The following is a 27550-nucleotide window of genomic DNA, read 5'->3' on the forward strand; positions in this document are numbered from 1 at the left end:
CTCAGCCTGCCGATTCCGACCACCCACCCACCCACTCTTCTCCACCCAGCTTCAGAGGGAAGCAATTAAAAATAAAAGCAGCCTTTACCCAAGAACTTAGTAAAGAGCACCTGAGCTCAGAACCAAGTTAGCTCAGTGAACAGTCCCTTTAACATGTCCAGACCATGATTACTGTGATTACTGTAGTGAAGAATGATAAGCCGGAAGCTTTGAATGACCTTTGGTCATTAGACTGTATTTAGCTGAAGCAAAAAAAAGTTACTACCTTTTCAAACATTCATGAAAAATATGGCTTAGATCCAAAAGGCTTCATTTACCAAGAATATTTCAATCTTTGCTATACTACACAGTAAAATAGTATATTTGCTTTAAAGTACATAAACTCAGGTGACAAAGATCCAGATATTGTAGAATTTCAAACTTACCTTCTCTATCTTGCTGCCTTTTTACATATATTAGAATGTTTATTTAGATTTTGAGGACAACTAATTATACCTAGTATATATTTTTCACAACTACTTGACAAAGTATTACCTGTTAGCAAAGCTGATTTCTCCAGTCTCAAGCAAACCAATTATAGCCATTTCCTAGCCTAGCATGTCAGAATATTTCATAAAGTGACTGCCTTGAAAACAAAGATGGTGAACTTTGATTATGTTGCTCCATTGCTGCTTCTCTGACTTAAAGGCCATCAGTTTGACTTCTTGCTGAAAAAGCAATAGAACACCACAATCAGGTTTACTTATTCACTCAACAATCATTTATTGTTTCTGTGTGCAAGGCACTGTGTTAGGTGCCAAGAACAGAAGAAGATACAAATATGAATAGGCATACTCTGCCCTCCAGGAACGTACAATCTAAAGAGAGATTAATTGCATACAAATAACTATAATACCAGCTAGAATGTGGTAAGTGCCACGGGAAATACTACTATGGGAAGCTTTCTTAGCTCTTAGCTTCAAAGACCAGGTCAGGTTTTGTTCTACTGTAGTCTGTGTGGCAGGCATGAAAAGGCAGCTGAGGGGACCTGCTAGGCTTTGATGAACTGAGCTGCATCTTGGATTTCGCTTCCTCTGCTCTCTCAGCTGAGGTTACGGTGATTAGCAAGGGCGGTTGCTACCACTGACAGGATAGAAGGAAAAAGGCAAGGGAAAATGATACGTACTAAAAAGATGCACATAGGAGTACTCGATACTAGTCTATGGACTGGGCCCTGGGTACTGCCATGGGGAAGAGGAGTGGTAAGGGAGAAAGAACACTGGACTAAGCATCAGGATTCAGATGTTCATAGTCACAACACCTTGAGCAATCTCTAGACCTCAGTTTGTCTTTCGGAGGAGGGAGTTAGGCAAAATGATCTCGAAGGTCCTCCACAACTCTCCAATCAATGAAAAGGGGAGAAAATTGATAGCATCTTAACCATGGCTTTTTTAAGTCAGTGCTTTTATCCCCCTTTCATTATTTGTAGAAGCGCCCCTAAAAAAATTTTTTTTAGCTGGGCGTGGTGGCTCACACCAGTAATCCCAACACTTTGGGAGGCTGAGGCAGGAGAATCGCTTGAGGCCAGTAATTTGATAGCAGCCTAGGCAACATAGCAAGGCCTCTGTCTCTACAAAAAATGTTTTAAATATTCGCTGGGCATGGTGGTGTGCACCTAGTCCCAGCTACTTGGGAGGCTGAGGCAGAAGGATTGCTTGAGTCCAGGAGTTCAAGGCTGCAGTGTGCCATGATTGCGCCAGTGCACTCTAGCCTGGGGGACAGGGCAAGACCCTGTCTCTAATTTAAAAAAAAAAAAAAATTTAACTACAGTAATCCCCCACTTTCCTGGCTTTGATAGACAAGCAATACAAGAAGGGTTTTTGGGCCGGGCGTGGTGGCTCAAGCCTGTAATCCCAGCACTTTGGGAGGCCGAGACGGGCAGATCACTAGGTCAGGAGATCGAGATCATCCTGGCTAACACGGTGAAACCCCATCTCTACTAAAAAAAAAAACAAAAAACTAGCCAGGCGAGGTGGTGGGCGCCTGTAGTCCCAGCTACTCAGGAGGCTGAGGCAGGAGAATCGCGTAAACCCGGGAGGTGGAGCTTGCAGTGAGCTGAGATCCGGCCACTCTGCACTCCAAGCCTGGGCGACAGAGCCAGACTCCGTCTCAAAAAAAAAAAAAAAAAGGGTTTTTGTTTTTAACCACAGTTAAAGTTTCAGAAGTAAGGAGCTTCTGACTTTTGTTATAAACATGGCACCTTTCTGATTTGCTTAGCCTCAACAACCTATGCCTGACGTACTGTAAACTGACAGCCAAAGGCTCTCTCAACTGCATGGGTCACTATTTTGATAACTGAGAATATCTGAATGAGAAGGTGAAACATTTTGGTCAAAAGTCCTCTACATGGCCGGGTGCAGTGGCTCACGCCTGTAATCCCAGCACTTTGGGAGACCAAGGCAGGCAGATCATTTGAGGTTGGGAGTTTGAGATCAGCCTGGCCAACATGGTGAAACCCCGTCTCTACTAAAAATACAAAAATTAGCCAGGAGTAGCTAGCTGCAATTCCAGCTACTTGGGAGGCTGAGGCAGGAGAATCGCTTGAACCCAGAAAGCAGAGGTTGCAGTGAGCTGAGATCACACCACTGCACTCCAGCCTGGGCGACACAGCGGGACCCCATCTCAAAAAAAAAAAAAAAAGATCTCTACCACCTTTGAGTTTAAGTAGTTTGTCTCTCAGTTGCGAGGATTTAAGTTCTCCAACAGCTTCGTTGCTTTAAAAAGCTTGAGCAGAACATGAAGAGGCACAGGAAGTTAGGAGGAAAGGCAGAGTGAAGGGACTATTTTCTAAGCAAAAGCTGCCTCAGAAGGAAAAGGTATGAAAAAGAGATGCAAGAAAAGTAATGTCTGTTACACACCTTCTTGGCCCTGTGCCTGACAGAGACAGAAATATAAGATTACCACAAGGAGCAATTTCTGTGACCCCCAAAGAGCCCAACAGAGCCAAGTTCACTTTGCCTACCATTTCACCGTTACTTTTGTGTATTGCCATGGCACTACTTCCAGCCTTGAAACATGGTCTGTCTGTACAGGGAGTTTGGCTTAGTGGCTCCTTTGCTTCTGCCAAGGCTAGACCTAGTCCAGGACTAAAGGGACATGCAACCTTTAATCTTTTGGGGACCACACGCCCTGTTTAGCTACCCAATTATATCTCAACTAGAGTGAATAATACCTTTGGATTCTCCCACTGAACAGTCATGTTTTGCCCAAATGCCAGTGCTTAAGATAGCAACATTAAAGCACAAACTAGGACTGAGGATAAGTTGCCAGGTTTATTTTACCCTGTAAGAGCTGGCAAACAGCTGAGGAGGTGAACTCCTCTCCCAACTGCAAGAGTTTACAATATAGCTCCAAGGAACAGAGTTTTGTTGTGTATTGCTATGTCCATGAAATGGCTTGTATTTGGTCTCCCAACTCACAACGTGGTCAGTGCAGAAGGATAGAAGGGTTAATCTGGCACCACGTGGCGCACCAAAAGGCTCAATTTCACGAACAGTGAATGACTACTCCTGCTTCCAACCTGATTGGCATCTTCTACCCAAACACATTAAAATACATTATCAGGGAGATCAAATACAATTGGAAAAACTACAATACGAAAACCAGACTGGCAAGAGCCAGTGGGGATTTTCTGGATTTGGGGGTGATTATGGAGGTAGTGGCTTTTAAATGAAAGCTCTTGACAAAATATTTCCTTTCTATCAGCAGGAACTACATTGTACCTGGAGAAAATGGCTTATAAGGTTTCACAAATTGTACAAAGAAATATATATATTTTGAAATGCCATTTTCTGTTGACATTCTTGTGAAAAGACTTTTAGCTGGCAGTCTCATAAATCTTTAAACCATATTAAATGAAGTTGCCACAACACAGGCAAAAAGGGTAATTAAATTTTTCTTCTTCTGTCCAGATCAACAGTGTTCTTTGTACTCTAACTTTTCAGTAGACCTGAAGGGCACCTTTCTTTGCTCGCTCATCTCTTCAGTTTGCCCTTTAAAGTGTGTTCTTTATTTCTTTGGCATGCAAAGCTGGGATGGCAGTCCCATTCCTACATACAAATAACCACCTTCGACATACAGATGATGAAAAACACCTTCAAGTGTTGGCATTCAGGCTAAAGTTGAGAACTAGAAATCTACAGAAACTCAATTCATAGTTTTCAAATACTTTATATGGTAAAAATACAGCAAAAATAGTTTTTTGTTCAAAGAGGAAAATAGATACTGCTATGGTCACGGTTCTAAGGATGGTTTAAGAAGTCTCTGGCTCCTCGACGGTGCACTGTAGTGTGGGCTGACTCCAACCACGGCTTCTCCAGCTTCAGTCGTTTATCAAAGCTAAGATCATACTGTGGAAAGAAGAAATTAATGTTACTAATGTTTGCACAGGAATGTTCCTCCAGAGCCTGGTTTGTCCAGACTTGCGTCCCTAAGGTCCATGAAGGAACAATCATTTGAGTAAAAGACAATCATTCATACCCAAAGGAAAGAATATATCAGGATCTTTCATGTCCAAACTTTTTCACTAAAAAAGAGTGACTGGGGGTGGGGAGTTAGGGGAAGTATAACTGAAAACCTATGTTAGGCTATAGTTTAAAAAAAAACAAAAAACAAACAAACAAAAACCTAGCTCAGTTAAAAAAAACAACAAAACAAAACCAAAAAAAACACCTATGTCCAGAAAAAAAATTCTAAATTCTCTAGCCAGATACATACTGTTCTATGCCAACGCCTGGAACCTCTTCTCCCCATCCCAACACTCCATCAAAGCAGTAACTTCTTACTCAGGTTTTGTGACTAGCTCTACGGCACCTCGCTAGGGAAGCTGGCCTCTCAGCCCAGGGCAGTTGCACAGCCTCCTTCCACAGCTCTTCTTCCTGCTGCTATGGCTTACATGTTGTCTCTACCACTGGACTGTGAGCAACTCTGAGATGAGAGCAGGGCCCAAGCATCACCACTTTCATGTTCTACTAGCACCTGAGCCTGCAATGACCAAGCTCCAAGCTTTTACTGTAGGGATTCTGTGCTGCTCCTTTGTGTCGCTTGCAATGCTGAAAGCAATGTCTGACACACAGCAGCCACCTAATAAACGCTACGCCACTAACACTGACAGTTAACAATAACAAAACCATCCTTTCCTTTGAAATACTGGGATCAGCCTTGCTCTGCTGAAATCAAAATACACAGAAATATCCTTACATCACTAATGGTATAAACAATTGTCCAAACTCAACCATACTAAATGTACTCAATGCACGGTAAAAATTAATGATAGTAGCTAATATTTTTAAAAGATTTTTGAGAGTTTACTATGGGTCAGCATAAACCTAAGTGTCTCACATGTATTATCTCACTTAGTCCACATTAAAATGTGACTTTTTTTTTTTTTTTTTGAGACGGAGTCTTGCTCCCAGCTAATTTTTGTATTTTTAGTAGAGACGGGGTTTCACCATGTTAGCAGGATGGTTTTGATCTCCTGACCTTGTGATCCGCCCGCCTTGGCCTCTCAAAGTGCTGGGATTATAGGCATGAGCCACCGTACCCAGCTTTTTTTTTTTTTTTTTTGGAGACGGAGTCTCGCTCTGTCGCCCAGGCTGGAGTACAGTGGCGTGATCTTGGCTCACTGCAAGTTCCGCCTCCTGGGTTCATGCCATTCTCCTGCCTCAGCCTCCTGAGTAACTGGAGCTACAGGCACCTGCCACCACTTGCATCTAATTTTTTTATTTTTTGTAGAGATGGGATTTCACTGTGTTAGCCAGGATGGTCTCAATCTCCTGACCTCGTGATCCACCCTCCTCGGCCTCCCAAAGTGCTGGGATTACAGGCATGAGCCACCGCGCCCAGCCCTGTGATGAGGTAGGTACTATTAATATCATTAATATCCCCCTTTCAGATCAGAAACTGAGGCTCAGAGAGGTTAAGAAACTTGCCCCAGGCCAGGTGTGGTGGCCCAGGCCTGTAATCCTAGCATTTTGGGAGGCCAAGGCAGGTGGATCACCTGACCAACATGGTGAAACCCCAGATCTACTAAAGATACAAAAATTAGCTGGACATGGTGGAGTGCACCTATAACCCCAGTTATGCAGGAGGCTGAAGCAGGAGAATCCCTGGAATCCGGGAGGTGGAGGCTGCAGTGAGCTGAGATCGTGCCACTGCACTCCAGCCTGGGGGACAGAGTGAGACTCCGCCTCAAAAGAAAAAAAAAAAGAAAGAAACGAAACTGGCCCCAGGCCACAATGTAAGTGATGGAGCCCACATTCCACTAGGCTAGCACCCAATCAAAAAACCAAAAGCATGGATTCCCCTATTCTCTAAAGAAGATGAGCATTTTTTCAAAACTTTAATTGTATTCAACAAGCCCTGAAATGTCAACTAGGCGTAAGGAATTAGGCAGAGTGTGGTAGGTGTTAGATACAAAGACAAGTAGCATAAAATCTCTGCAATCAAAAGCTAATGACTTGGTATTAACAGCAAAACCACTGTTTAAAAACAGCAACCAAAAACCAAGAGAAAAGTGCTACAAGGATACCTTCTGACCCTTTGAACTATATGTAACATCAAAGGGTAAGGTAATAGCAATGTGGCTGAAAATAACAGGCTAATAGGGAAAGGAAAGGAAGGGAAGAGAGAAAAGAAAACGGTACAGCCAGTGAAGTACACACCTGCCCAGGCAAAACAGTTACATGAGTTGCCTATCTTTTATTTAGTTACAAAGAACAGTATCTTAAACCTGCCCCAAAATTACATCTTAATTCCTCCAGTCCAACTCTCCACTACTTTAAATTCAATGACTAAGAGTTCAGAAACTCATATACATTTTTAAATCCTAAGACTTTTGAGTCTACAAAGCAAGATACTGCTCTCCAAGCCTAAATTTCCTCCCCAGAGTATGACTACATGGGCTGTACCTACAGCACCGCCCCCAGGGGATGCCTTTTCTAGTTTACTTTCCAACAGCATGAAACCGCAGAGGTGGGGAGGATGAAAAAAGGATAACCTTAGCTAAGCCAATACCAGCTTGTTTTTTGTCTCTTCAGAAACAAATATAAGGGAACATATATGACAGTAAAGATACAAAAGTATTAAAAACAAGAACAGGTGCCTCATTATGTTCTCATAAACTTTTTTTGCTCCTTATTCATCATCTTTGATACTTGGATTAAAAACTAAGCATATTAGTAATGAGGTAGGGTATGAGAACCAGAAACTGATACCAGTGTGCTTTTTCTGATCTAGTTTTTAAAATACAGAAAAGCAAATAAGATGAATGGTGAAAAGAAAACTATCTAAACTCCAATTTTAATCTAATCCACTAATGGGTGGATTTAGCACAGTGAAGGGCTTTGTCAGGAAGAGGCTAAAATGGTTCTGACTTCTAAACTATTTCAAACAAAATAGCAATTTTTAAAAACTGCTATCTCAGCCGGGCACGGTGGCTCATGTCCTGAAACCCCGTCTCTACTAAAAATACAAAAAAAAAAAAAAAAAAATTAGCCAGGTATGGTGGCACATATCTGTAGTCCCAGCTACTTGGGAGGCTGAGGCAGGAGAATCGCTTGAACCTGGGGGGCAGAGGTTGCAGTGAGCTGAGATTGCACCACTGCACTCCAGCCTGCGTGACACAGCGAGACTCTGCCTCGAAAAACAAAACAAAACAAAGAAAACAAATGAAAAAATTGCTATCTCTATGCAGTTTCTAATCAAGAATTTTCTGAGTGGTAGAAGTTTACTTCAACATTAAATTTTTCCTAATAGTCCTTATGCCTGTGTGAAAAATTAAACTCTACCAAGGGGGAAAAACAAAAATTATCTAATTAAAGCTTTCATACAAAGGTTAAGCCTGACTTCTAGCTTTTCAAAGGTTTAATCAAATCATATACACAGGAATTTTGTTTCTCCTTTGCTCTATTCTAGGCATCTATGATGGATAAAGGTGGCATGTTCACCTCTAAAACATACAGAAATAATTTAAAACAGGACTATACAAGGTTTCCAGTGTCTGACAGCCAATCTTTCATATTAATTCTTACTTCCAGTGTGTTATAACTAGAAGACTGATAAAACTTTACCGTAACAGACCATTTAGCATGCTGGAGAATGAGCATCACACCTAAATTACTTATTGCCAAGACAGATCAGCACAATTTGGATAAAAGTTGCTGAGAGCTGCTGCTAGTGGTATGATTCCCCAAAGACCACGAGTGGGATGGTCACTGAGGCACATATTTTAATGCTTATAACAGGCAGTGGAACTTCACAGCTGTATTCTACTAGGGCAGGAAAAAAATATCAAAGACAGTTTTTTTTTTGAGATGGAGTTTCACTCTTGTTGCCTAGGTTTGAGTGCAATGGTGCATTCTCGGCTCACCACAACCTTTGCTTCCCAGGTTGAACTGAGTCTCCTGCCTCAGTCTCCCGAGTAGCTGGGATTACAGGCATCCGCCACAACGCTCAGCTAATTTTGTATTTTTAGTAGAGACAGGCTTCTCCATGTTGGTCAGGCTGGTCTTGAACTCCCGACTTCAGGTGATCTGCCCGCCTGGGCCTCCCAAAGTGCTGGGATTACAGGCGTGAGCCACCGTGCCCAGTTTTAAGCATATTGATAGCCTCAACAGCTAAGGCATAACTAAGATGCCACAGGGCAGATCTACTGTAGTTCAGACAGAAAGCTGATTCAATGACATACATAAATAATCTACACAGCCACAAGGAATTTACATAATCCCCAAAAGTTCCACAATGTCAATGCACAATCCTACAGTATAGTAATATCTCACCTTTCAAAAGCAAATATTGCATCTAGGAAAAATACTAGGATTTTAAACTCACCTATAAAGATACATGAAGAAGCAGAGCAAGTGGAATCCAAGCTTGATCATGGCTTCCTTCATGTGTGACTTCAGCTGCCCTCGATTGTGTATTTCTGTTGGATCAAACACTCCCATGTTACCACTCGGCACCATAATGTATCTGATAAATTAAAGGACACACACATTAGAAGGAAAATCAAATCATAGGCATAAGTATTCAAATATAAGTAGCCAATAATAATCGACTTTTAAAAGTGAACCAGTCAGGCCCGGTACTGTGGCTCATGCCTGCAATCCCAGCAATTTGGGAGGCCGAGGCAGGTGGATCACTTGAGCTCAGGAGTTCAAGACCAGCCTGGCCAACATGGTGAAACCCTGTCTCTACTAAAAATACAAAAATTAGCTGGGCATGGTGGTGGGCACCTGAAATCCCAGCTATTGGAGAAGCTGAGGCAGGAGAATCACCTGAACCCGGAAGGCAGAGGTTGCAGTGAGCCAAGATTGCACCACTGAGCCCCAGCCTGGGTGACAGAGCAAAACTCCACCTAAAAAAAAAAAAAAAGTGAACCAATCATAGCAACCTTACATTCATACCACATATGGACAGAGTAGTATGATAATGTCATGGGCTGCCACTTAGCTTCCTTTTGAAAGTTACAATACTGCTAATTTTCTGCCCTCTAAAATAAAATACAGTAACATTCCAGATAAGGGTATTTTATGCACTGAAACCCTTTTACTCATCTGTAGAAAACTACCATACCAGTCATATCTACAGCCCTTTTCCATTAGACAAAGGTTAAAGGAGGCTCCAAACCCAAACCAATTTTATTAAGTTCTTAGAAACTTCATTATGGAAATAGGGAAATTAAGGAAGTTAGGTTACTTTGAGAGGATCAATCAGTTTAAGTGTCTGGGCTTCAACATCCAGACTGTGTCATCTGTGTAACATATATGTCCTAACCTAGCACTATCCATGAATTCTTCCTGCTCTCACGTCTAAGCTTCTTCTAGTACAACCTTAGATATCTCACTTGTCACATAGCTTCTCAATTATCACTTCTTTGAAATGCAAAGGATTCTCTGAGTTCCACAAATCTGAAATTCTCCTTAAAACCCCAGTAGCCCAACTATAGCTGAATAGAAGGTACTTTCATTTGAATATCCAGATAACATCTCATCCTTGTCTAATTTCTAGGTTATCTAATAAGAGTGTCACCATTTTCTTGGTGGTCCTTAAAAACTTCCTCTTACCCAACTGGGACTTCTCTCTTCATCTTTCACAGCCAGTCCATCAAACCCTTGTCCAGTCTTTCTTCCTACCACCACTTACTTAGCTGTCTCCTTTTTTTTCCTTTTTAGATTTTTATTTTTAATTTTTGGGGGTACATAGTAGGTACATATATTTATGGGTTACATGAGATATTTTGATACAGACATGCAATGTGTAATAATACCATCAGGGTAAGGCCAGGCACAGTGGCTCATGACTGCAATCCCAGCACTTTGGGAGGCCAAGGCGGGAGGATCGCCTGAGGTTGAGAGTTCGAGACCAACCTGACCAACATGGAGAAATCCCATCTCTACTAAAAATACAAAATTAGCCAGGCGTGGTGGCGCATGCCTGTAATCCCACAACCTCTGCAACCCGGAAGGCAGAGGTTGCAATGAGCCAAGATTGCAGCATCGCACTCCAGCCTGGGCAACAAGAGCGAAACTCCGTCTCAAAAAAAAAAAAAAAAAATCACATTAGGGTAAATGGGGTATCCATTACCTCAAGCATTTATCCTTGTGTTACAAACAATCCAATTATACTTTTTTCAGTTTACTATTATTATTATTTTTAGACATAATCTCACTCTATTGCCCAGGCTGGAGTGCAGTGGCACGATCTCGGCTCACCGCAACCTCCTCCTCCTGGATTCAAGCAATTCTCCTGCCTCAGCCTCCTGAGTAGCTGGGATTACAGGTGCCCAACACCACCACACCCGGCTAATTTTTGTATTTTTAGTAGAGATGGGGTCTCCCCATGTTGGCCAACATGGTCCTGAACTCCTGACCTCAGGTGATCCTCCCACCTTGGCCTCCCAAAGTGCTGGGATTACAGGAGTGAGCCACTGTGCTCACCTCTAAAACACACAGGAATAATCTAAAATAGGACTATATAAGGTTTCCAGTGTCTGACAGCCAATCTTTCATATTAATTCTTACTTCCAGTGTGTTATAACTAGAAGACTGATAAAACTTTACCATAACAGACCATTTAGCATGCTGGAGAATGAGCATCACACCTAAATTACTTATTGCCAAGACAGATCAGCACAATTTGGATAAAAGTTGCTGAGAGCTGCTGCTAGTGGTATGATTCCCCAAAGACCACGAGTGGGATGGTCACTGAGGCACATATATTAATGCTTATAACAGGCAGTGGAACTTCACAGCTGTATTCTACTAGGGCAGGAAAAAAATATCAAAGACAGTTTTTGATTTTTTTTATATCCATCAAAAAAAAAAAAAAAGACACACAATAAAAAGTGTTGGCAAGGATGTAGAGAAAATGGAACCCCCAATACACAGTTTGTGGGAATGTCAAATAGTGCAGCTATGGCTGGGCACAGTGGCTCATGCCTGTAATCCCAACACTTTGGGTGGCTGAGGTGGGAGGATCGCTTGAGCCCAGGAGGTTGAGGCTGTAGTAATCCAAGATCACGCCACTGCACTCCAGCCTGGGCAATAGAGTAAGACTTTGTCTCAAAAAAAAAAAAAAAGAAAAAAAGTGCAGCTGCTTCTGAAAACACTCAGGCAGTTCTTCAAAAGGGTAAATATAGAGTTACTATATGACTCAAGTGATTCCACTTCCTAGGTATTTTGCCTCTTTGTCCTGTGGACTACTGTACTTTATCTCCAACAGCATAAAGTACAGTGGTCTGAAAATAGCAAATAATTAATCTGTTGATTTTTTAAATCTTTTTAAATAGAGGTAAACTTGTGACCAGCAGACAACCAACCTGTCACTGCAGTTACCAGGGCAATAAATATACATGATCTTTGTCTTTACAATTATATCAAAAAAAGAATCTTAGGTGTTTTTTTTTTTTTTTTTTTTTTTTTTTTTTGAGACTGGATCTCGCTCTGTTGCCCAGGCTGGAGTGCAGTGGTGCAATCTCGGCTCACTGCAACCTCCGCCTTCCAGGTTCAAGCAGTTCTCCTGCCTCGGCCCCCCAAGTAGCTGGGACTACAAGCACATGCCACCACACCCGGCTAATTTTTGTATTTTTAGTAGAGATGCGGTTTCACCATGTTAGCCAGGCTGGTCTTGAACTCCTGACCTCAGGTGATCCACCCACCTCAGGCTCTTAAAGTGCTGGGATTATAGGCGTAGGCCACCATGCCCGGCCTAAAAAAAGAATCTCTGGACTTGACTTCATAGAGCCTTTTACCACTATCTACAAAGAAGCCATGCCAAAGCTGGCTCTTCTAGCAGGTTTTCATTTCTAGTAGAGATGACTGACAGGATGGGCTGGTATAACATTAAGATCCACATTCTCAAAGGTTCGAGTTCCCATTCTCACTCCCAAAGTTGTGTTTCACTTAGTGAAACTACAGGGAGACTTAGCTGTGCTAAAAGTCTGCCTGGGACTAGCCCTCAGCAGAAGTGCAAGTAATCTGTGTTCCCAGCTCAGAGCTCACTTGAGGGCATTGGTCTATGGAACTGATCATGGGAGAGTACTATTAAGCTTGAAAGAGGCCAGGCGCAGTGGTATGCACCTGTAGTCCCAACTACTCAGAAGGCTGATGTAGGAAGATCGCTTCAGCCCAGGAGTTCAAGGCTGTAGTGCACTATATCACGCCTGTGAACAGCCATTGCATTCCAGCCTGAGCAACATAGCAAGACTTCGTCTCTTAAAAAAAAAAAAAAAAAAATTCAGAACCCATGTTCAGTATATTAAAAAAAGAAAAAGAAAACAAAAAATTCTACCCCAGGATACCCACCCTCTATAAAAGAGACACAGATACTTTAAAGCTTTTCCCTTACTCAGATTCTAGTTTAATGACCTTTATAAAATCATTCCCCCATATCCACTCCTTCCCTCATCTCTACTGCTGCCATTATCTTTTCATATGCATCCCATCTTCCTCCAAACCCTACTTTATTTTTTCCTATGTTCTTTTTATTCTAACTGCACTTTACAACATCATACTTAAAAATCAGCCAATGAATGACTCTGTCCCAAAAAACTAGACATAAATAAAAATAAATAAAACCTAAAAATGTAGTAAAGCAGCAACCCACTAATATAACAATTGCAGGCTTGTCAAGATTATCCCAGCGGTCTTCACAAGAAAGTATGCTACGTATAACAGCCCAACTATAAAATTATATACAGTCAGGGTTTCCATTGAGCTCACTTTGAACAAACTTCCTAAATTTATTAAGTCAAAAATGTTGATTAGTTACCTAATTTGCAGCTTTTTTTTTTTTTTTTTTTTTTTTTGAGACAGTCTTGCTCTGTCACCCAGGCTGGTTGCAGTGGCCTGATCTCAGCTCACTTCAAGCTCCACCTCCCGGGTTCATGCTATTCTCCTGCCTCAACATCCCAAGTAGCTGGGACTACAGGCGCACGCCACCACACCGTTAATTTTTTTTGTTGTATTTTTAGTAGAGATGGGGTTTCACCGTGTTTGCCAGGATGGTCTCAATCTCCTGACCTCATGATCTGCCCACCTCAGCCTCCCAAAGTGGTAGGATTACAGGCGTGAGCCACTGTGCCCAGCCCTAATTTGCAGCGTTTAAATGTACTTCCAGCCCAGCACTGTGACTCACGCCTGTAATCCCAGCACTTTGGGAGACAGAGGTGGGAGGATCACTTGAGGTCAGGCGTTTGAGACCAGCCTGACCAACACAGTGAAACCCTGACTACTAAAAATACAAAAATTAGCCAGGCATTGTGGCAGGCACCTGAATCCTAGCTACTCAGGAGGCTGAGGCAGGAGAATGGCTTGAACCTGGGAGGCAGAGGTTGTAGTGTGCTGAAATCAAGCCACTGCACTCCAGCCTGGGTGACAGAGTGAGACGCCATCTCCAACACTAACAACAAGAAAGCTATTAAACACCTTTTTTTGGGACACACCTATAAATAATCTCAGCACTTTGGGAAGCTGAGGCAGGAGGATCACTTAGGTCAGGAGTTCAAGACCAGCCTGGCCAACATGGTTAAACCCTGTCTCTAGTAAAAATACAAAAATTAGCCAGGCGTGGTGGTGCACGCCTGTAGTCCCAGCTATTCGGGAGGCTGAAGTAGGAGAATCGCTTGAACTGAGGAGGCAGAAATTGCAGTGAGCTGAGATTGCACCACTGCACTCCAGCCTGGGTAATAGAGTAAGATCCTGTCTTGAAAAAAAAAAAAACATCTTTTTAAAAATTTTTTTAACTGCCTTGACACCAAACTAAAATTGTACTCACCGATATATATTCCAAGTGGCAACAGGTAAGTTGAGAAGGAAAATGAACCAGTGCAATGAAATGAGCATTAATACAGTGACAATGGTATGGCCAATCAATTCTGGAATTACCCACTGCAATAGAAGAACACGGTATTACATCTCACTGCTATGTCCTTCCTGACTATACAATGTTATTTGAAACTAAATCAATGAACGTACAGAGAATTTACAAGCTACTGTTTCAAGATTATTTTTAGACTCACATGTCCCAGATTTGCATACTGCTATAACTTTGTATCCCATGCAAATACATCAGGGCACAGCTTAAAAATAAAGCACTTAAATTTCAATTACTTTTTATCCTAAGCAAAGGCTTAGGTTCATTCATTAAGCAGGTTTGAATGAGAACTAGAGAAAAAGTAAGAGTATTGTTTACTTCCCATTCTAGTATCTATGCCAAAGCCCCTAGCTAATTTAGGATGGTTGATAGCCATACACATGTTGCCTTTCACGTCAGAATAGCAACATTAAACATTTTCCAATCTCCAGAATCCCAAGGAAACCATTTCATATTCAGAGAAAAAGAAAAAAAAAATGTAAAAGCTTACAATTAGAGCTCAAAGTTGACCAAATACAATAATGAACCAGCATGCCAGAATCCTGGCCTATTGGCTTTACAGAGCTCCATGCCCTTCCCTATACTCTTTGTTGACTTGTAATGTTCTAGTTCTCATGCATCAACAACTTTTGTGGCAGGGTTCTCAATTCACCAACAGCCTTCCTTTCCTATGAGTACAGATTTTTAATTAAAGTTAACTTCTTTCAGTGGAAGTTAACATTTAATGAAAGAAACTGGCATGCCTCACTTTCAGAAATGAGGAAAATAAAACTCAGAGTGGTTAGGTAAATTGCCTAAGGTTACACAGCTAAATAGTCGCAGAGCAATACAGTATAAGCCCAGGCATAATGACCTCAGACCTCTTGCATTTAGATTTTGGATAATTTTTTGGTAAATAAAGAATATTTGGTAAATAAAGGTAATATTTGGTTAAAAAAAATTGGTAAATAAAGAAGTAGAGATTTTTCTGGGCCATAAACCTAATTTGCAATCAACTTGGTCATATATATACACACACATATATATACACACACACACATATATACATATATATATATATATATATATATATTTTTTTTTTTTTTTTTTTTTTTTGAGACGGAGTCTTGCTCTGTCACCAGGCTGGAGTGCAGTAGCACGATCTCAGCTCACTGAAACCTCTGCCTCCTGGGTTCAAGCGATTCTCCTGCCTCAGCCCCAGTAACTGGGACTACAGGCGCCCGCCACTATGCCAGCTAATTTTTTTATTTTTTAGTAGAGACGGGATTTCACCATGTTGGCCAAGATGGTCTCGATCTCTCGACCTCGTGATCCACCCGCCTCAGCCTCCCAAAGTGCTGGGATTACAGGCGTGAGCCACCGCATCCGGCTGGCTATACTTTTTAAAATGCTATTACATATTGGAAAGTTCTAGTTGATTGCGTACTTCTCACAAGTATGAGCTACAAAGTCAAACAAATCTGGAATGGAACTCATGCTATCTCCTATTTATTAGCTGTGCAATCTTTGGAAAAGTTACCCTCTCTAAGCCACAATGTTTTCATCTGTAAAATACACATACCTACCTCACGAAGTTGTTGTAGAGAGTTAGATGAAATAACGTGTAAGCCACATGCAAAGTAGGCACTCAATAAAATGTCAGCTGATGTGATACTAATACTCTCTGATCCATATAAGATCCCTAAAGCTATAGCCTTCAGTCTCTGGATTTCTGACTGTAAACTGCAATCATCTTTGTTTTACACAGACACAGAGCTGAAACACGTTTTTTTTTTTTTCTCTCTGGTTTCATTTTTGTAGAGAAGAAGTCTCCCTGTGTTACCAGAGCTGGTCTCGAACCCCTGGGGCTCAAGTGATTCTCCCTCCTTGGCCTCCCAAAGTACTGGGAACAGGTGTCAGCCACTGCACCTGGCGTGAAATATGTTTCAGGAAGCAAGACTTAACCTTACCATGCTTGGTTTACTGACTTTCAACCAAGTCCTCTGTTTTTTGTCTCTTTCCTCCTTAATGATATGCTCTTCCCTGAATTTGTTCTCAGCACACTGGCACTAGACTCATATCCTCCAAGGAGGAGCTTGGAGGATTTTTCTCTAAAGTAAATGACTCAAAAAACACCTATCAAAACACCGCCATTTCAGCTACCCCAACAAAAGTCCAGGTAGATAACAATTACCCGACAGGGAAGTCTACCAGTCAACAAATCTAGACCATCCAAAGAGCTTTCAATGAGCATTTTAGTGCTTTACCCTTAAATATGAATAGGCAGTCCTATATCAGAAATTTGAAGAAAGTCTCCAAAATGAAAGACAGAGTAGGGGAAAAAAAGAAAGGAAAAGAACTTGATGGAAACAGATACAACATAAGAAGCAGAAGAAAATTTCAAAAATACTATAATCACCCAGGCATGGTAGTGCACATCTGCAGTCCCAGCTACTTGGAATGCAAAGGCGGGAGGATCGCTTGAGCCTAGAAATTCAAGGCTGCAATGAAATATGATTGTGCCACTGTACCTCAGCCTGGATGAGAGAAAAAGACCCTATCTTTAATAAAAAAAAAATAGAAAAATACTATAATCAGTATTCTCAGAGAGCTAGGAGTCAAACATGAACCAAGAGAATAAAAATCTCTTTAAAATCATCATTTTAGCATAAATGCTACATTTGTTAGAAAATTCAGAAGAAGGCTGGTTGCAGTGGCTCATGCCTGTAATCCCAGCACTTTGGGAGGCCGAGGAGAGCGGATCACCTGAGGTCAGGAGTTCGAGACCAGCCTGGCCAACATGGCGAGACTTCGTCTCTATTAAAAGTACAAAAATTAGCCGGCATGGTGGCACACCCCTATAATCCCAGCTACTTGGGAGGCTGATGCACGAGAATCATTTGAACCCAGGAGGTAGAGGTGGCAGTGAGCCGAGATAGCGCCACTGCACTCCAGCCTAGACAATATGAGTGAAACTCCATCTCAAAAAAAAAGAAAAGAAGAAAATTCAGAAGAAAAAGCAAGGGAAATAAAAACAGCAAAAAAAAAAAAAAAAAAAATCAAAGGGAAAAAACTAAGAAAAAGGAAAAAATTGGCAGATCAATCCAGATCAATTGTCTAGTTAGTGGAAGTTGTAGGAAGAGAAGGAGGGAAAAAAGATGGGGAAGAAACATTAAAGAACGAATACAAGAAAATTTCCCATATTGAAAGAGCCTATCAGATGTCGAAAACAAACGAGAAAGGCCTTTTAAAAAGTACACAGAGGGCTGGGCGCAGTAGCTCATGCCTGTAATCCCAGCACATTGGGCAGATTACAAGGTCAGAAGATCGAGACCATCTTGGCTAACACGGTGAAACCCTGTCTCTACTAAAAATACAAAAACAAAATTAGCCAGGCATGGTGGTAGGCACCAGCTACTTGGGAAGTTGAGGCAGGAGAATGGTGTGAACCGGGGAGGCAGAGCTTGCAGTGAGATCATGCCACTGCAATCCTGCAATCCAGCCTGGGCGACAGAGCGAGACTCCGTCTCAAAAAAAAAAAAGCTGGGCACGGGGGCTCATGCCTGTAATCCCAGCACTTTGGGAGGCTGAGGCAGGCAGATCACCAGGTCAGGAGATGGAGACCATCCTGGCTAACGCAGTTAAACCCCGTCTCTACTAAACATACAAGAAATTAGCTGGGTGTGGTGGTGGGTGGCTGTAGTCGCAGCTACTTGGGAGGCTGAGGCAGGAGAACGGCGTGAACCCGGGAGGCGGAGCTTGCAGTGAGCCGAGATCACGCCACTGCACTCCAGCCTGGGCAACAGAGCAATACTCTGTCTCAAAAAAACATAAATAAAAGTATAGAGAGTTTTTACAGTACAGCACTGTAAAATTTCAAAACACCAGGGATAAAGAAAAGATTCTAAAACTTCGCCAGAGGACAGGAAAAGAGAGAGACAGAGAGAGAGAGAGAGAGACAATGAATCATATTAAAAAGATAAGAAATTCTTTGGGAGGCCAAGGCAGGCGGATCATGAGATCAGGAGATCGAGACCATCCTAGCTAACACAGTGAAATGCCGTCTCCACTAAAAAATACAAAAAAATTAGCCGGGCGTGGTGGCGGGTGCCTGTAGTCCCAGTTACTCAGGAGACGGAGGCAGGAGAATGGCGTGAACCTGGGAAGTGCAGCTTGCAGGGAGCCGAGATTGCGCCACTGCACTCCAGCCTGGGCAACAGAGCGAGACTCTGTCTCAAAAAAAAAAAAAAAAAAATGGCATGATACTTCCCAACTTGAACAACACTGGAAGTCGGAAGACCACCAAGGGGTGTCTTTAAATTTCTGAAAGAAAAATCTTTTCCAACCTAGAACCCTGTACTCTGACAACTATGAATCAATTGAAAAGAGAAGACATTTTCAAACATGGAAGGCCTCAAAATTTAATTGCCATTTACCTTATCTCAAGAAGCTACATGAGGCTGGGTACAGTAGCTCATACCTGTAATCCTAACACTTTGGGAGGCCAAAGAGGGCAGATCGCTTGAGCCCAGGAATTTCAGACCAGCCTGGGCAACACAGTGAAACTCCATCTCTACAAAAAAATTTTAAAAATTAGCCAGGTATGATGGCACACACCTGTAGAACCCAGCTACGTGGGATGCTAAGGTGGAAGGAGATTTCTTGAGCCTGGGAGGTCAAGGCTGCAGTGAGCCATGATCGCATCACTGCACTCCAGCCTGGGCAACAGAGTGAGACTCTGCCTCAAACAATCAAACAAAATTGATGAAAATTTTTAAAATATGGAGCTTAGGCCAGGCATGGTGGCTGACACCTGTAATCCCAGCACTTTGCCAAGACAGCAGGATTGCTTAAGGCCAGAAGTTCAAAACCAGTCTAGGTCACATAGCAAGACCCAGTCTACAAAAAAATTTAAAAATTAGCCAGGTGGCTGGGCACAGTGGCTCACGCCTATAATCCTAACACTTTGGGAAGCTGAGGCAGGCGAATCACTTGAGGTTAGGAGTTTGAAACCTGCCTGGCCAATATGGTAAAACCCTATCTGTACGAAAAATACAAAAAAAAAAATAGCCAGGTGTGGTGGCAGGTGCCTGTAATCCCAGCTACTTGGGAAGGCTGAGGCAGGAGAAGCACTTGAACCTGGGAGGCAGAGGTTGCAGTGAGCCAAGATCACACCACTGTACTCCAGCCTGGGTGACACGGCAAGACTCCATCTCAAAAAAAAAAAAAAAATTAGCCAGGCGTGGTGGCGTGCGCTATAGTCCCAGCTACTCAGGAGGCTGAGGCAGATCACTTGAGCCTAGGAATTCAAGAATAGCCTGATCATCACCGCAAGAAACCCTCTCTCAAAAAATAAATAGAGTCATATATTAAAATATATATATATTTTCTCAGTAAACTACACAAGAAAGGTCTTCTTTCATTCAACCAAAGACAGACCTGAGCTTTTTTCCATGAGTGGGAGGAGGGAGTTCCGACACAGAAGACAAAAACAATTACCCTCATAACCAACATTTCCCTACTCTGAGTAAAGATGTTATCCATGTAAACAAGAGACAAGCAACATGTAAAGAAACAAAATTTCAAGTCAGATCTTCTAGCATAATTTCATGATCTAAAATATTGTAAAACACAGCAATTCCATCAAGTTTCCAATGAATAAGAGACAACAAGTACTCTAAAATAAAAAATACATCTATTATCTATAATAATCTTAAATATGGAAAATGATCTGGCTTCAATGCCAAAAAATGAGCAAAGAAATGTCTTACCTTGTTTAATTTCGAGCAACATGATCTAGCATTAATGTAATCACATTCTAAATCAGACAATGTAATTATCTGATGATCAAGATAAGGAATTATTATATTTCTTTTATAATAACTAAGTATTTAAGTTTCAGAAAGCAATCCCAGTTACAAGGCAGAATTAAATTTGACTTGGAAAGAAATGAGTTGTTTCCTAAAGTCTGCTCATTAGACAACTCAATTTTCCCATTCATGTTCCTTCAACAAATTATTTTACAAAATAATCCCATTTTGCTCAAATCTAATCTGACCCAACCAGAACATTTAGTTTGAGTTCCTCAAAGGTAAAACAATGGCTACAAAAAAAAAAAGGAAAATATCCCAGCACTGTGGGAAGCTGAGGCATCGCCTGAAGCAGGAGTTCAAGATCAGCATAGGCAACATAGCAAGGCCTCCATCTCTGTCGCCCAGGCTGTAGTGCAGTAGCGTAATTCCAACACACTGCAACCTCCGCCTCCTGAGTTCAAGCAATTCTTGTGCCTCAGCCTCCCAAGTAGCTGGAATTATAGGTGCACGCCATCACACCCAGCTAATTTTTTGTATTTTGGGTAGACACAGGGTTTCACTATGTTAGCCAGGCTGGTCTCGAACTCCTGGCTTCAAGTGATTCACTGGCCTCACCCCCATTTCTACAAAAAAAAGTTTTTTTTTTTTAAATTAGCTGGGCAAGAGCACCTGTAATGCTAGCTATGAGTAGCAGTAGTGCTAGGGCGAGGCAGCAAAATGCTGAGAGCCCAGGATTCACGTTACACTGAACTATAATCACACCAGTGCGCTCCAGTCTGAGCAGCAGATTTGGTGGGCGCCTGTAGTCCCAGCTACTTGGGAGGCTGAGGCAGGAGAATCGCTTGAACCCAGGAGGTGGAGGTAGCAGTGAGCCAAGACTGTGCCACTCCACTCCAGCCTGGGTGACACAGTGAGGCTCTGTCTCAAAAATAAACATAAAAATAAAATAAATAAAATAAAGTCAAACTCATCACTTTCTCCACAAATTGATTTTCCTCCAATTTGTTTTATTTCTGTTACTGACACAAGTATCATCTGCCCAGGATCAAAATATGGAAAGCTATCTCTGCCTTCTGTTTCATATATCATAATCAATCATTTGTAGGTCCCAGCAATCATTTCTTCCAAATACTACTCACATATTCCCCCCTTTCACCTGCCCACAACCAGCACTCTATTTGAAATCCAGACGACCCTATCCCCTGTTGGTTTATCTTCCAATCTTTCTTGTTTCCAACCCACTCTGCAAATTCATCTTCCTAATAAACTACCGAAAATAAAAATTTTCAATGGCTGTCTATTGCCTGCAGGATAAAAGTGAAAGACTTCCCTCCCCCCCTTAACATTCAGGCTCTCCAAAATCTGATGTAATCCTGCCTTTCCAATTTAGCCTTCTACTGCCACCAAAATCAACCATGTGCTCCAGATGGTCTATTTGTTAACCATCGCCCAGAAATCCACGAACTTACCTGTCTCTGCACCTTCGCTATTGCCAGTGTATGATTTGGAATACTCACCTCTATCCCTTTCTGTAGATTTTGTCCACAGTTCAAAGTCCAAGAAACCTCTTATATCCTATATGAAGTTTACCCTGACCATTTTCCACCTCCTATCCCTAATACTAAGTTAGTGCAACTATCCTAAAATACAGAATATGCTGAACTTCATCAAAACACCACCGAATGTACTTTAATGTAATGTCTAAGTCAAACATTCCACCTACCATTTGTCTACATGCATAAATTGGTGTAAACCAGGACAATTTCAAATTATCAAGCCTGGTTTTCCAAACTGCAAAAAGAAAAAACCCAGTTTCATTTCTGAGTGTAAGCTCTAGTTCAGGGGTGTCCAATCTTTTGGCTCCCCTGGGCCACACCTGAAGAAGAATTGCCTTGGGCCACATATAAAATACAGTAACACTAATGATAGCTGATAAGCTTAAAAAAAAAAAAAAAAAGATCACCAAAAAAGAATCACAATGTTTTAAGAAAGTTTACAAATTTGTGTTGTGCCACATTCAAAGCTGTCCTGGGCCACATGCAGCCCATGCCGGGCCGTGGATTGGACAAGCTTGCTCTAGTTCCTTGTATCACAAAAGGGGCATAGAGGTCATCAAAACTTAGGCAAGTGATGCTGCCCTTTCAATCAGCTCCGCAAACGTAATAAAACTCAGAAATCTTGTCGTTAGAAATCATCAAGTAAAAACTGCTGCTCAATTGGGGAGGGTGGGGACACAAAGGCAGAGCAATATTTACTGAACATTAGCTATGGGGCAGGCACTGTGCTAGGGTGCTCAGCACCATTCTCATTGTGCATATCTAGGAAATAAACATTTCCTATTTTAAAGATCAGAAAACTGAGGCTTAGGGAAATAATGTGCACAGCAAAGAACTGGCTGAGCGGGAAACCTGATTTCCAAATTTTGTCCCCTTCCACTACAACAGGCTGCCAGTCCACAATGAAGTATGAAGCTGCACTGAACATATACTCTGTAGAACTACCCTAAAGCCCGCATGCTCTAGCAAATGGTTTAATCCGATCAGAAACGGGTACATGTGATTTTCAAGAATGCCAAGTTCCTCATACGTTTTTTCTATCTTATATTTAATTACTTAAAACTGGATTGTGCAATACAACATTGGGCAACAACTAAGCCTAGATGCTTCGTCAAGAGCTGGGAAGAGTTGTAGCCGACATGGCTACCGCAGTGCTAAATTCAACCACCATTTATTGCTCTGGAAAATACAGTTTGAATACTGCAACGTGAACAGCTACAGAAAATACTTGTTTTAACATGGATCGATAGAAAAATTTAAAAGCTGAGAAACGACTGGGAGCTGTTTCAGCAATAACAGCAGGTGTAATTATTGAATTTACAGATCTGCAACCACCGGGGACAACCAAAATAATCACTTTGTAGATAGTTGTTAAAATAACTCCTTTCCAACACTCACTACAAATCGGCACAGTGAAGGAAGCAACTTTGCCCATTTGGCGAATGAGTCAACTCCTGGATGTGAAAGGTCTCTGCAAGTACCAACACCCGCCAGAACAAAGGGGCGGGTACCGGGGGTGTTGCCCGGGGAACAGGAGGAGGCAAATCGCCCGCACTCGTCCCGGCACCCGACTGTCGCAAGCGACCCCCCTTAGGACCCTCAGTACCCGACCAAGAGCACGGCAAGGGGTCTCCCAGAGAAACGGCGACCCTTCTCTCCCGAGGGCGGCCGTGGCTCAGGCAGGGCTGGTCCCGGCGCCGCGGGGACGAGCTGAAAGCAGGCGCGCAGGCCGAACCGGGGTGCGCCCGGAGAGGCCCACGCGGACCCGGGTGAGGGGCGGCCGGCAGCCCAGGCAGGACAAGTGGGTGCAGGGCAGCAGGCGCCGTTGGGTAGGGCAGCCGGCCTTTCCTCCTCGCCCCGGGGCCCGCGCCACCGCCCCGGCCAGGCCAGCTCCCAAGGAGCGCACGCCAGTCGCCGAGCGCCTCCCTCGTCCCACACACTTGCCTGGGTGCCCAACTGGCCCACCACCCTCAGCCCTGTCCCCCGACAAGGCTTCCGCCCGCCTCAGGCAAGGATACGAAGTAGACCGAAAGGAAGATGAGCGCGCAACAATCGAGGAGAGAGAAGACGAACACCACCGCCTCCATCCTCCTCCTCCTCCGTCGCCGCCGCTCCTTCCGTCAAACCCGCTCGGATGCCCAGACTCGCCCCTGATAGGCCCTTGCCCCGGCTGGCTGAGGCGTGTGGTCCGCGAACCCGAGCGCAGCATGCCGGGAGTTGTAGGCCATTAAAAAAAAAAAAAAAAAATTCTACGGCGCTAATTCTGACGCATGCTGGGAATTGTAGTTCATTAGTACAAGTCCATATCAAAGAGGTGGGCAGGGCCTCTGTCATAAATCTGATCATTTCCGGAAATGGTGACAAGCAATTAGTCAACAAGTATTTACTCAACCCTTTTCTTTTAAAGAGCTGGGGTCTCGCTCTGTCGTCCAGGCTGGAGTGCAGCAGCATGATAGAGCTCACTACAACCTTGAATTCCTGGGCTCAAGCAATCCTCCCACCTCAGCCTCCCGACATGCCAGGCTAATTTTATTTTATTATTTCTTATTTTATTTTATTTTTTGAGACAGGGTCTCACTCTGTCACCCAGGCTGGAGCACAGTGGCGTGGTCACAGTTCACTGCAGCCTCTACTTCCTGGCCTCAGGTGATCCTCCCACCTCAGCCTCCTGAGTACCTGGGATTACAGTAACATACCACCATGCCTGGCTAATTTTTTGTATTTTTAATAGAGATGGGGTTTTTGCCATGTTGGCCAGCTGGTCTCGAACTCCTGAGCTTAAGCAATCTGCCTGCCTCAGTCCACAGTGCTGGGATTACAGGCCTGAGCCACTGCACCAGTTTCTACTGAATGCTTTTAATCTGGATATCCAGTACGATGTATTTCCCATGTGTGAAATTGTATTTAGAGTTGGCTCTAGAACCACTGCATTCCCTGACTTGGGATTTGTAAGGGGTTTTCATCTCAAAGCACAGATCTAACTAACCTGATGCTCTTGGCTTGACATTTGTGATTTTCCTTTCCTTTCCTGATCTCAATTTCTCCAGAGATTTCACAGTCCTTTGTTTATTCTCTCCTACAGCAATGTTTCTCTCCTCTCTAGATTTTAAGATCTTTAAAAGTGAATACAATGTCTTACTCATCCATTCATTCATTTAACAAATACAGTAGTAAGGGAGGAGACCACCCCTCATATTGCCTTATGTCCAATTTCTTCCTCCAGAGAAAGAAGAAGTAAAAACTAAGAGGCAGAAATGAAACCCACAGGCAGACAGCCTGGTGCCATGTCCTGGGCCTAGTAGTTAAAGATCGACCCCTGACCTAACCGGTTATGTTATCTGTAGATTGCAGGCATTGTATGGAAAAGCATTGTAAAAATCCCTGACCTATTCTGTTCCGTTCTGATTACCGTTGCATGCAGCCCCCAGTCACGTACCCCCTGCTTGTTCAATCGATCACGACCCTCTCACGTGGACCCTCTTACAGTTGTGAGCCCTTAAGAGGGACAGGAATTGCTCACTTGGGGAGCTTGGCTCTTGAGACAGGAGTCTTGCCGATGCTCCCAGCTGAATAAACCCCTTCCTTCTTTAACTTGGTGTCTGAGGGGTTTTGTCTGCGGCCCGTCTTGCTACATTTCTTGGTTCCCTGACCAGGAAGCAAGGTGATTGGCAGATGGTCAAGGCAGCTCCTTAGGCAGCTTAAGTCTGCCCTGTGGAACATCTCTGCGGGGGACTCCAACCAGCACTAGCGACACAGATCCTGAGAGCGCTCCCAGATAGGCATTTGCCCCGGTGGGAGCAGTGTGTGGCAGGCCCCTGTGGAGGATCAACGCAGTGGCTGAACACCGGGAAGGAATGGGCAGTTGGAGTATGGACATCTAAAACTTGGTAAAACTGGTCTTTGGAACTTGCCTACTCCATTTGAGTGGAAGCGTGGCCTTATCACCCATGGTGTGCCTTTATTAGCACTTTGGTTTTGGTTTTGGTTTTGACTTGGTTTGAATTGCTTGATACGACTGGTCTTGGGAACTTGCCTACTCCATTTGAGTGGAAGCATGGCCTGATCACCCATGCTTCATCCACAGGCAGACAGCCCGGCACAAAGTGCCTGTACTGGCACTTTGGTTTTTGTTTTTGACTTGACTTGGATTGCTTGATACTTTGGTTTTGGTTTTGACCTGGCTTGGATTTCTTGATACTCTGATTTTGGTTTTTATTCTGGTGTGGCGTAAACTAAAAGTGTGTGTGTGCCCTTCTTACCCATTCTTTGTTTTGTTGTGTGCATGTGGTGTGAGCGTGGTATTTTGTCTCAAGGAAACATGGGTGAGGCACAAAGTAAGCCCACCCCAGTGGGAACTATGTTGAAAAATTTCAAAAAGAGATTTAAGGAAGACTATGGAGTTACTATGACACCAGGAAACCTTAGAACTTTATGTAAAATAGACTGGCCAGCATTAGAGGTGGGTTGGCCATCAGAAGGAAGCCTGGACAGGTCCCTTGTTTCAAAGGTATGGCACAAGGTAACCTGTAAAGCCAGGGCACCTAGACCAGTTCTCATACACAGACACTTGGTTACAGCCTCTTTTAGATCCCTCCACAATGGTTGAGAGAACTGCAGCATAAGCGGCTGGCAGAGGCAGAGAGAGAGAGACAGAGACAGAGAGGAGAGAGAGAGAGGCAGAGAAGAGAGAGAGGGAGAGAGAGACAAAGAAGAAAGAGAGAGAGGTGGAGAGAAGAGAGAGAAAGGCAGGGAGAGAGAGAGGGGGGCAGAGAGGGGTGCAGAGGCAGAGAGGGGCCAAATGAGGCCACTGACAACCTGTAGCCTTCTATCAAAAATCCTTATTTCAGTAATCCACGGATGGCCCAAATATATTCAACCTGTAGCAGCAACTGCTTTGCTAACAGAAGAAAGTAGAAAAATAACTTTCAGAGGAAACCTCATTGTAAGCACACCTCACTAGTTCAGTTCAGAACTATCCGAAAGCAAAAAAGCAAAAAAGTAGCTTACTAACTCAAAAATCTTAAAGTAATCTTATGTTAGAAAGTAATCTTAATGTTAGAAAAAAAAAGGAGGGGAGAATTTATATAAAGAGGAATGTTATATGGTAAATTATTGTCCTAAAATAGGGGAGAATTTATATGAAAAGGAATGTTATATGGTAAATTATTGTCCTAAAGTAAATTAACTGGTTGTAAAAAAAAAAAAAAAAAAAAAAAAAAAAAAAAAAAAAAAGGATGTTTGCGACAAGTCAAAAAGGTTAAGGCATGTCAAAGAATTATCTGTGAAAGTCATAAAAAAAAGGCTATAAAAGGAAATTCATGCAAGAAATGTTGTATAATTTAAAAGTAATTAGGCCTCCTAAATGTAAAACTATTAAAGAAACAGTTTATGTACAAGGTGTATAAGGAAAGTAAAATGTACTTTTGGTAGAAAAATTACAAGGAGGCATAAGAATGTAAAGTAGTACCTATATTAAAAGGTCAAAAATATGTATATTTTGTTTTAAAGGTTAAATCAAGTTTTAAAATGTTAATTAGAAAGAAAATTCTGTGTGTAAACATTGGCTAAAATTAGAGGTATCATCCAGTTCTTCTGTAAACTGGATATTAAAATAAAAGCATAACAGGTTTTTCTTAAAGCACCAGCCTGCTCTTTAGCAAAAATTATAAAAGGTTAAAAAGAGTCTATAAAATCTTACCTTATGGTCAAACATTAAAAATTGGATAAATATGTCTGTCTATAAGGTTTTATTAAAATTGGCTTTAACATTAATATCACACTAATATAAAG

The 27550-nt window shown here is 42.5% G+C and overlaps 1 protein-coding gene and 1 long non-coding RNA gene across 4 annotated transcripts in view; both read right to left on the bottom strand.

Moving 5' to 3' along the window:
• Window positions 1-737: 737 nt before the first annotated feature.
• Window positions 738-27550, bottom strand: part of LOC126937498 (uncharacterized) — a 141531-nt gene continuing 114718 nt past the window's right edge. Inside the window, exon 2 of the long non-coding RNA XR_007719753.1 lies at window positions 738-1998. This is a non-coding gene — a long non-coding RNA (uncharacterized LOC126937498). The remainder of the gene's footprint in view (window positions 1999-27550) is intronic.
• CNIH4 (cornichon family AMPA receptor auxiliary protein 4) overlaps window positions 4202-27550 on the bottom strand; it is a 728363-nt gene continuing 705014 nt past the window's right edge. Inside the window, exons 2-6 of one of the 3 annotated variants that reach the window (XM_050760868.1) lie at window positions 23779-23889; window positions 20163-20231; window positions 14314-14426; window positions 8869-9009; window positions 4202-4388 (exon numbers count right to left, since the gene is read on the bottom strand). In XM_050760868.1, the coding sequence (XP_050616825.1) occupies window positions 4361-4388; window positions 8869-9009; window positions 14314-14426; window positions 20163-20231; window positions 23779-23847 (420 nt within the window). In that variant the 5' untranslated portion in view covers window positions 23848-23889 and the 3' untranslated portion in view covers window positions 4202-4360. Of the gene's footprint in view, window positions 4389-8868; window positions 9010-14313; window positions 14427-20162; window positions 20232-23778; window positions 23896-27550 lie in introns of those variants that run through there. The other 2 variants (XM_050760879.1, XM_050760877.1) reach the window with 2 other exon arrangements.

The sequence above is a fragment of the Macaca thibetana genome, chromosome 1 (genome assembly GCF_024542745.1).
Source record: "Macaca thibetana thibetana isolate TM-01 chromosome 1, ASM2454274v1, whole genome shotgun sequence".
In the NCBI taxonomy this organism is placed as follows: domain Eukaryota; kingdom Metazoa; phylum Chordata; class Mammalia; order Primates; family Cercopithecidae; genus Macaca; species Macaca thibetana.